Raw genomic sequence first — 9,639 nt, 5'->3', positions numbered from 1 at the left:
ACCAATTTGGGTTAGGGGAGGAAGTTTCCTTAGTTGTGGGTTTTACTATCAGATACTCATGTTCCTGAGTTCTTTGGCAAAAAAAAAAAAAAAAAAAAAAAAAATCATTGTTTTTATTAAAAAAAAAAAAGGAAAGTTCTTAGAAAAAACAAATTGTAAAAGTAACAAGCAAAATGATTTATGAGGCAAGCTATTTATCCCTGCAGATTGGACTTGAGCGGCTTTCATAGTGATGCTTTGAACCTGGGAAGTTAAATGCGGAAGCAGTGTCATTTTGTTAAGATGGAGTGTCACAGAAAAGCTCAAGAACACAGACATAACATTTACTTGATATTACTTCTCATAGTGTCCGTGTGCCTAAGTTTTTACATGTATTTGTGTCAACATTTTTGGTTTGCAATGGAACTTCATTTCTTGCTATATGTGTAATATTTGAAATTGTACTTAAAGCCTGTTTTTAAAGGTAGTAATGTAAAAATGTTATTTTATATTTATATTAAGTGAATCTACAGTTGATTCCAGTTGGGAATCTCCTTAAATTAAGCACTAATTGGTACTTTGTATGCTGTGACATTGTTTTAAGCCCTAAAAAAAGCTTATATATTTTAGATTGCAATTTTGTGGTCTTTCCCCATTCCCGGTTAGAGGGAGTGTCAGGGGTGACTTGTCTGTCCCAAATGAGGCAGGTGGTAGAATTCTCCCAGAAGGATCTGAGCACAGGAGGGGAAAGCTGAACAAAAGAAAGGAGGTTCAGGCTGGGGGAACCACGTGGCCCAGAAAGTAGACCTGTCCAAAGTACGAAAATAGGTCCAGTTCTTGCAGGATGAGCTCTCAAATATTTAAGGTACAAGAGAGGTGATAGGCAATTTGCATTCTGGGGTGATTTGAGGGCATCGGGGTAGTGGGAAGAACTGACGTTTAGAATCTGGAAATCTAGTTTTAGTTCATGTCCTATCCTCCACTCACTTGTGGCTTTGGGCAAGTGGATGACCTTTTTGAGTTTTTTTTCTCATCTCTGAAATGAGAAGACCTATTTACAGGTTTATTGTCAGGATATATTAGGGTGATATATGCAAAACTAACTGGGATGTGCCATAAACGTTACTGGAGTATGGCAAAGATGGTTACTGTTAAACTACCCCAAAAGAATTAACACAGCCATCCACTGCTCCTACCTCAGGCCCCCTGACCAAGCGGATTACCTGGGACACTGAAAACATTACACTTAGCCCAGTGACTAGGCTACCACATCTCTGCTTCCAAAACCAAAGATGTTACCTCTGCTTGTTAACCTAGTAGTGAGATGTGATTCTCAATATTATTTATTAAATGTGAGGCTTATTTAGAGCATTTAGTGAATCAGATCTGGAGGGAATCTTATCTAATTTTCTCCCGTCCTCTCCCCTCCCTTCAAGCCAGGCTATATCAAATGTGAATTAACTCTGGCAGATGGCTGTTAGATTCTGTTTCTAAATTTCTTGAAGGAAATTTCACAGTTTTTCTTCTTTAAATTCTTTCAGTAATTTAACAATTCTTATGCCAAGTCCTTCCTTATAGCTGACCTAAATCCATGTTGTAATTTAATTCCTAACCCCCTACTCCTGTCTTTCCCAGAGATGGAGAACAGCTGGTCAGCAACCTTCTTATGATAATACCCTCTGTATATTTAGAGAAGAATTACTCAGTTTGACTCACGCTCTCCACCTTGTCCCAGCTCTGCCCCCACCCCCAGATTCATCAGCTGCTATACTCTGAGTCATTCATGGCGATGCTGCCCATCTCCCTGCCTCTCTCTTGGACACTTTGCTACTTTCAGGCACGGGACAGTGTTGCCAGGGGCCACATGGACCTTGGGAGAATGCAGGCCGCTTGTTCCTGCCCTCATGCTTTGTGCATAATGTTGAACTTTATAATCAATTATCAGAATAACCCCTAACAGTGTTTTATGGGTGTGTGGCACATTTATCTCACGGAGTTTTGCAAGCATACTTATCATAGGTTGCTTTGAAAGTTAGGCCTCCCCAGTACCTTAGTTTGCTCAGCCAGTCATGTCATAAGGCTGCCATTTAGCATGCTAAAGGTAACACTGACATCTTTGTTCTGTTGGGACTTAGTCCTGGGAGACACTGAGCCAGAACTCTCCTGGGTGCAGTATACATTTGGAAGCACACAACAGTCTGAAAGAGGTGATGGGCTTCCCCAGTGCTCCAGGTTGTCATCAGGAAATAAGTGACACTGAGGGGGATTGAGCCCATGAAGCTGATACCGTGTGGTTTCAGAGTGGATGCTGTTTTTAATTTGAATGTGTGTGCTTTTATGTCTCTGTAGGTTTATTACCCAGAGCTCTCTGTCTGGGTCAGTCAAGAACCATTTCCAAATAAGGAAATGGAGGGAAGGCTTCCTAAGGTAAGATCCCTACCTACCATTTTGTTAACTTTTTTTTTCAACTTCAAGGCAATTAAAAAAAATCAGTGTCTTTTTTAATATCCATCTAGTCTACAATAATAATCCATTGACATGATACTGTTATAACTTTGGAAATAAAATATACTAATATGTGTGTATATGTATTATATGTGTGTGTGTGTGTATATATATATATATATATATATATATATAAGGTTCTTATATATATCATATAAGAATCGTGGAATCAATTTATCCAATGTACATTTTACAGGTTTTCAATTTGTTCCATACTTGGGTAGATAAACTCCTGTATGGTGATTAAACTGAAAAATATCTTCAAGGTAGAAGATGATGACACTTTTGTCTGGTAATAGTGCCCAAATGTCTGATGAAATGCCCCAAGAAACAAAACAGAAGGAATGTAAAAAACTATTATTTTTCTTTCTTCTAATTTTTAGGCCTAAAAATATTTTCTACAAACATGCTTTCATTGTTCTGACATCTTAGGTATGACAATTTTCTGCCTTAAGAAAATCTGTCAGATTTACATTTTGGATTTTAGCACCATTTCCAACAGCAACAGTTTTTAGGGTAGATACCTTTGGACTTTCCTGTTAAGGTAAATATCAATTTGACCTTAAGGAGGAGGACTGTACTTTTTACCACTGACCTGTTGATTTTGCAATTAAGAAAGAAAAAGTGCACTGAAAATAAAATTTCCATTTAAAAGTTTCATAAGTGTAATTGACAAATGGTGAGGCCTTCCCAGATCTTATTGACTTTTTAATGTTTGAGAAATTCTTACTTATACTAAATGGTTGCAGCAGTTCCCTTTTACTGACAGGCAGAACTTGAAGAGATTGTGTCAACTGGCAGTTTGCATTAAGAGAAAACAGTTCTAAATCACTTTTAGTCTTTCAGAGAACTTCTGACGGTGCAGAGTGAAACCACTATTAGGAAAGTGGGTGAACAAAATGATTCTGGCCATGCTCTAGCTACACTTGTGCTGTCTTATAGAGCTGGGATGGAGGTGAGCTAGTGTACTGGAGCTTTACTTACGACACACACACACCCCACCTCACCAGACTACCTCCCCACCACCACCTACCACTCAACCACCCCCCTAGCACAGCCCCTGCACCATACCGCCTCAACACAACCCTACCACACTGCCACACCGTCACCTTACCAACAGCAGTAGTGTAACTCTCGACATCCTTTACTGAGAAGCTCAGGGCATAATTCGTCCGAGCAGCTGAGGGTAAGACATGATAATGGAAGGGGTGAAGAGAGTATAGTGTTTTCATTATTTCTGTCCCATTCAGCCGTCCAGAAGTCCTTGATACTGGTGACATCAACCAGAGTGACAAGACTAGGCAAGTTCTTCAATGAGGTCAACAATGCCTCCCTTTTTCTTAGAAGGCCCATCCAGGTCATCGGCCTTGCCTCCATTGAGGCATCCTCCAGGAGGTTGGCACAATGAATCCTGAGATTCAGGTCTTCTGTTCATCTCTTTCCTCTCTTCATATGTGAAGAGTGCTTTAAGCATATTTGTCCTTCCCAAGCCTTTCTTTGTAGAAAAGCATATCTTTGCATAATAGAGAAAAATAATTTTGACTTACTTGATCCGAGCCACATGACTAATTGGGGGATTCATACAGTAACAGTCCTCAGCAGAGAGGGACCACCCAGCTTGAGGTAGATGAGCCACAGGAGCATCCAGGAGCACTGGTCTGTGGAAGTCACTGGACACATCTGTTCCTGCTTCTCCAGCCTTCTAGATTGCTGAAGATCCTCAGTCCTTGGGAGCCACTATGTGCTGGATAATGGAGGAAGATAGGATTAGTTTTGCCTGAATTCTTACAAGGCCTAACTTCTGGAGAAATAAGACTACATTGTAGTCTTCCCTTGCTGCAGAAGCCTACAGTTGCTTCAGTGGGTGCAGACTTTATTCTTTTTTTCAAAAAATGAGGGACAGGGATTAAGGGCTAAAATCTAGTAAATTCCAGCCTCCAAAGGGAGGATGTGCAGAACTTTTTCTCCCCAGGAGCTTCTCTCCCCCTAGGCTTGTTGGGTTGTGGTCCCTCAGGGTGCTTTGCTAGCACACCTGCCTGCATGGCTTACCGCCACTTCCTTGCAATGTCCAGTCACTTGGGTATCTCCTATACAGCAAGTTGCCGAAGGGCAGGATGGACAGGGACTGTTTCTGCCTCTGTTTTAATCTTGGTAGCCTTAAAATCTGAGTACTCAAGCCACAGTAGGCACTCAGAACATGAAAAATTAAAGAAGACATAAATGTTTGGGGGGGGGGGCTCAGAAGAGAAAAAAACAGTAAAAATGGTACTTTCAAATCTGAAATAATCTCCTTCGTATTTTTTGGTCTGGAAAGACCTCTCCCCAAATTACCCAGAATCCCACCCAACTCTTCATTTGGTTTTGCTGTGTATTTTCCATGGAGGTAAAAGATCAGTAAGACAGAGACTTACGTAGAGACAAATGTTCTATATATTCACTCTATATTAACGAACGAAGTATGAACTAAAGTAAGCAACTTTAAGGCCAGTCACGTATAGAGTGCAGTTGAGTGAAATAACACTTAAGAACTTTTGATTTCCTTCCTGGCCTGTGATAATTAGCAGCCATTGAATTCTTCATTTATCCAAAACCTAAGTCTTCCATATCTTGAAACGTGCTGATGGCTGATAGAGGAGCAAGAACACACACTTTAAAAGCACCAGGATTATAGTGGATTTTTTAAAAAAATCTTGGGGTTGTATGCCAAAAAGTCATGATTAAATTTATTTTCACAACTGTAAAAGACTGCCCAATATAATGATTTTGGAAACTTACCTAGATCCTTAATTGTGTGTGAGTGGTAATTATATTTTAATTCAATTTTCTGATTTTGTCCTGTTGCTATTTAGTTGTGCCAAAACAACTTCTAAATCACAGTCTAAGACTGGAACACTGAAGTACATACTGAGTGGATTTTCTATACACCCGGAAATGTAGTATGCTCGCAGAGTCTGAAATTTTTAAACCCAAATTTAGGCATACCAGATGTTTAACATGAAAAATCTATACAGTAAATAAGACTTATTAAAGCTAAATTATCTATTACATTTAGTTCATCCTGGGGCTGCTGAAAACATTTATTCAATTTCAGGTTGTTTTAAAGTCCCTGACTTCTGAATTCTTCTTAAAAAGAAATTCAAATGCCATAATTTACAGACCTCAGAGCAAGATTATTACTTTACTCATATCCAGTCAAAATAGCTTGTTATAAATGTCCTATTGGAATATGTCACCTGAGCAAAAAGGGAAAAAAAAAATCTCTTAAAACCATATTGGATAATGTACCTGAGACAACTACAGCAATTAATGGTTTGGCTGACAGACAGACTGTTGTCAAATCACTATTTTCGTATCTGATTGGGGCATACAGGGTTAGCCCTGTATTTTTCAATTACACCTTGGGCAAATGGGCTTCCTTGACCTGCCCTCTTGCTGTTTGGTTATGATGGAGAGCTTCTCCTCGCGGGTGCTTGATGGAGCATCAGTCACATTGCAGTTGGATTATTCTAGACAGAAGCACAAACACCTCACTTATCAGGCTTGTGAGGACAGATTTAGAATAGCCCCAGGCCAAACTCACTGATCTCACTCTCTCCTGGCCTGGGTTTCACACTGTCTCCCTCTTTCCCACTCCCACCTTTGGTACCGCTTGTGATTCTGATTATCAGACCCACATGGACTGGGCCAGGTGTTCAGAGAATGAACCATACATAAATTACATCTGTACAAGCTGTGATATTCTTTTAAACATTTTTTTATTATATGTTGTCAAACAGGCAATTACCCACCTCCACAGCCATTGAATGCTTTAAGCAAAATGTATTAACGCTCATGAGCACCTCTTACCCAACCTCATGTTGGGCCCTGTCTGATACTAGAAACTGTCCTCAGAAACCTGACTCTGGGGAATGCTGCCTCCCACATGGCTGGGCACAGCCATCAGAGAAGCACTTGATTCTACTGAAGCCAAGGCAGCTAGTGTTTAATTACTTCATGCCCCCACAGACCTAATATTTACATTCAGGTGAACTGTGTTTAATATGTAAACTCTGCAAAACATCGGGAGTTCAAGGATAAAAGGCGGGAGGGAGAGGCAAAAAATTTCAAATGGTTTCACAAGCATGACTAAGTGCCTTTTGTGTGTGTGTGTGTGTGTGTGTGTGTGTGTCCATCTGTTTGTGTATGGGTCCACCTGCTTTTCAGGGAAGCCTTCCTGTCCCCAAGGAGGTGAACCGCAAGAAGGATGACAAGATTGAGGCTGCCTCCCTGACTCCACTTGGCAGCAGTGAACTCCACTCCCCAGGCATCAGTTACCTCCACTCTTTTTAATCGTTAACACCTCCATTTGTATTACATATGGTGTATGGGTATTGATGAGGTCATGGTATCATATATGGGATTTTTTTCTGTGTAAATCATCAAGTATAAGAAGAAACTATGGGACTCTGAGCCTTGCTTTAGAGAATTTACAGTGGACAAATAGGTATCATCAAACCAGTTTTTAATCATTCTGACTCAAGTGAAAACGCTCAGAATTTCACACTGTGAATCCACGTTTACAACCCTTACAGGTGGGCCTTCAGGCCTGGTTCTCGATGACGATGTCTTCCACAACTCAGACTCCCTCTGCTGTCACACAACCGGTCCACTCCTGCCTTTTCACTCACACAGCTCCCTACTGCTTCTTGCAGAGGCTGAGAGTCCCCATTTTTTTTTTCATTTAGATGTAACAAGCCTAGTAGTTTATGTTCATCAATTGTCTGTATATCTCTATATTTTATCCATGTACTCTTTTGATGTATAGAAGTAGTTTGAAACTCATTGTTTCCTTGTGGTAAGTGACCGAGATGCTGCCACAGGACCTGAGACACTGATGAATGGTGCTATTTTGGACTTTCAACATGCTCCTTGGCGAGGTAGCTCTGACGGAGTTATATTTTATTTCCATGTTCTAAGAAGGTGTTGGTACTCTGTTTCCCTGAATGTTGTTCTCTAGACCGGATTGACTTGTTTTCCTCGTGTCTTCAGTGTGGCTTTCTTCTTCAGCGTGGTAGGTTGGCGAATGCTACCAGAGAGAGTAAGAGACTCACGTCTCATTGGCTGGCGCTCATGGACATGCAGTCAGTGGAGCGGGAGCAATCACAAAACTGTAACTTACTTACCAAATCTCTTCTTTCCGGTAGCCTCGCCTGCCTAGCTTAGAGAAAGACAAGCAATAATTTGACAGGCATTTTTAGGTGTCTCTTTTGGTTCTTTTTGTTTGAAAGGATATGGGGGGGGGGGGTGGGGAAGGGCAAACTTTTAAAATACATGCCCTCCAGAAAAAAATCCAAAACACTGGCATCTGAGTAGGTATATGCAAATTACACCGTTCCCAAAAGTCAAGTTGGAAAACCTATCTATAAAAAAAAATTTTTTTAAAAGGCAGATCACTCTTTTCCGGCAGTTTTGAGAAGCAAGGTGTAGATTTTACATTTTTGTCCTTGCTCCCAATGAAATGGATAAACAAAAATAAAATCAGACAATACCATCTTCTCATGGATTGTTGTTGTGTTAGCCAGTCTGAAAGCCCACCTTAATTTTTATATAACTGTCTTGTAGCTCTTCCTTTGACAAGGCAGGCTCTGTCCCGCCCTGTCATGCTTCTGACTGTTAACACAGATGATGCATGTAACTTCTTCTTTCTCTTCTTGCTCCCCCACTGGCCTGAGTTTCTTGTGCATTTTCCTCCTCCCTCCTTTGTTAGAATAGGTATATCAGCTGTGTAAATAGAGCAAGAAAACAGTATTCTGCATCTGTGGCATTTATGTAGAGTTGCAGTTGTGCGCTGCTGAAAATGCAGGCTTTTGTAACAATGTGATCTTTACTGATGCACTCACAAGTACCCAGTGTATTTTAGCTATTTTAGTAGTCTTTGTTCAATAAATATGCAAGCTGTAAGGTAACTGGCTTGGCTCATCATTGGAGAGGACTACTTTTGAATGCTTTCCCTGGTTCATGTTAATTCATGTGTTCTCAGAGCCCCGAAAGTAGACCGAAGGGCAAATCTGGAAAGAGATAGAATCTGGTCTGCCTTTCATGTGCGTTCCCTTCTGAAGGTTTTACGAGATGAGGGGTGAGGCAGTGGCTTGTCGGGATGGTTTTGGAAAGCTGCCTCTGGATACAAAGAAGAATTAAACCAAGACCCTTTTTATTTCTACACTTTTTCTTTCCCCTTTCAGGGTACTCCCACACACCTCAAAACTTACTCTTTCTTACTCCTCGCCATTAAGACCTACCTTATGGCATTCTTTATCCCAAAGATACCAGCCCTCACGTCTTCATGGCATATTTGCACTTAATACACAGATAAAAGGCTTATGCTTGGAAGAAGATACAAATTTGAGACACGATTTTAAGTCACTAATTCATAGGGGTCCAGCTACCTGGAATCTAGCACATGGTAAAATGGCATCACAACTCCTGGAGGTCTCCTGTGACCCTGAAACCCAGAAATTCAGGGGGTTCATCCTCTCCCTGTATGAGAAACACAGCTGCTCTCTTCTCCTTCCAATGACAGTGAAACTTCATTGCCTTACCACAAGGTGCAAAAGTGGCTGGCTGGGTTCAGACACTTGACTTTCACCTGAACAGAGGCTAAGGAACAGGCCTCTGAGATAAAGGCCAGAGAGAAGGGAGAGGGGCAGAAGGTGACCTTGCCCCAAACTGGGTGATCAGTTTCTGGAGAGGCAATCCGATGCTCTCTGAGAAATCTCGAGTCTTGACATGTGTGTGTCAGGAAGGACTTTTACACTGGGGAGTTACTTTTGAAATTAATGCACATCTCAGATTTCGGTGAAGTGTCCTATTTACCCTCAACTTTTATTAAGATAAAGGAGGCTTAGGGCAGAACTAAATCCCAGCTGCCTTCCATGTACTCAGAATTTGTCCAATCTGAAAGAAAAGTCTTAAAACGGAGCTACCACTACCTTTTTTGGTAATTTCATCCAGAGGTTCCTATTTCTGAACATAAGAGAAGTCCTCCTTAAACTTAATTACCTTCCACCTTATGAACAACTGCCATTTTCCTTGCCCAACAGCTTCCCATCACCTGTATGTTATCACAGCTGGGAGGGGATCCATCTTGTCTCCCTGCCCTTGCTAAAGGGGAAACAG

The 9,639-nt window shown here is 41.0% G+C and overlaps 1 protein-coding gene and 1 long non-coding RNA gene across 4 annotated transcripts in view; one reads left to right on the top strand and one right to left on the bottom strand.

The window, feature by feature from the left end:
* NREP (neuronal regeneration related protein) overlaps positions 1-8,429 on the top strand; it is a 28,292-nt gene extending 19,863 nt beyond the window's left edge. The window contains exons 3-4 of the mRNA XM_015073016.3: positions 2,329-2,406; positions 6,688-8,429. Of these exons, the coding sequence (XP_014928502.1) occupies positions 2,329-2,406; positions 6,688-6,813 (204 nt within the window). The 3' untranslated portion in view covers positions 6,814-8,429. The remainder of the gene's footprint in view (positions 1-2,328; positions 2,407-6,687) is intronic.
* The window catches only part of LOC113603343 (uncharacterized), a 144,192-nt gene that overhangs the window by 847 nt on the left and 133,706 nt on the right, over positions 1-9,639 (bottom strand). For all 3 annotated transcript variants that reach the window (XR_008300059.1, XR_008300061.1, XR_003424915.2), the window contains one exon: positions 4,032-4,228. This is a non-coding gene — a long non-coding RNA (uncharacterized LOC113603343). The remainder of the gene's footprint in view (positions 1-4,031; positions 4,229-9,639) is intronic.

This window comes from Acinonyx jubatus, chromosome A1 (genome assembly GCF_027475565.1).
Source record: "Acinonyx jubatus isolate Ajub_Pintada_27869175 chromosome A1, VMU_Ajub_asm_v1.0, whole genome shotgun sequence".
Classification (NCBI taxonomy): Eukaryota; Metazoa; Chordata; class Mammalia; order Carnivora; family Felidae; genus Acinonyx; species Acinonyx jubatus.
The sequence above is the reverse complement of the archived record's forward strand: the minus strand, read 5'-3'. Positions and strand labels throughout refer to the sequence as shown.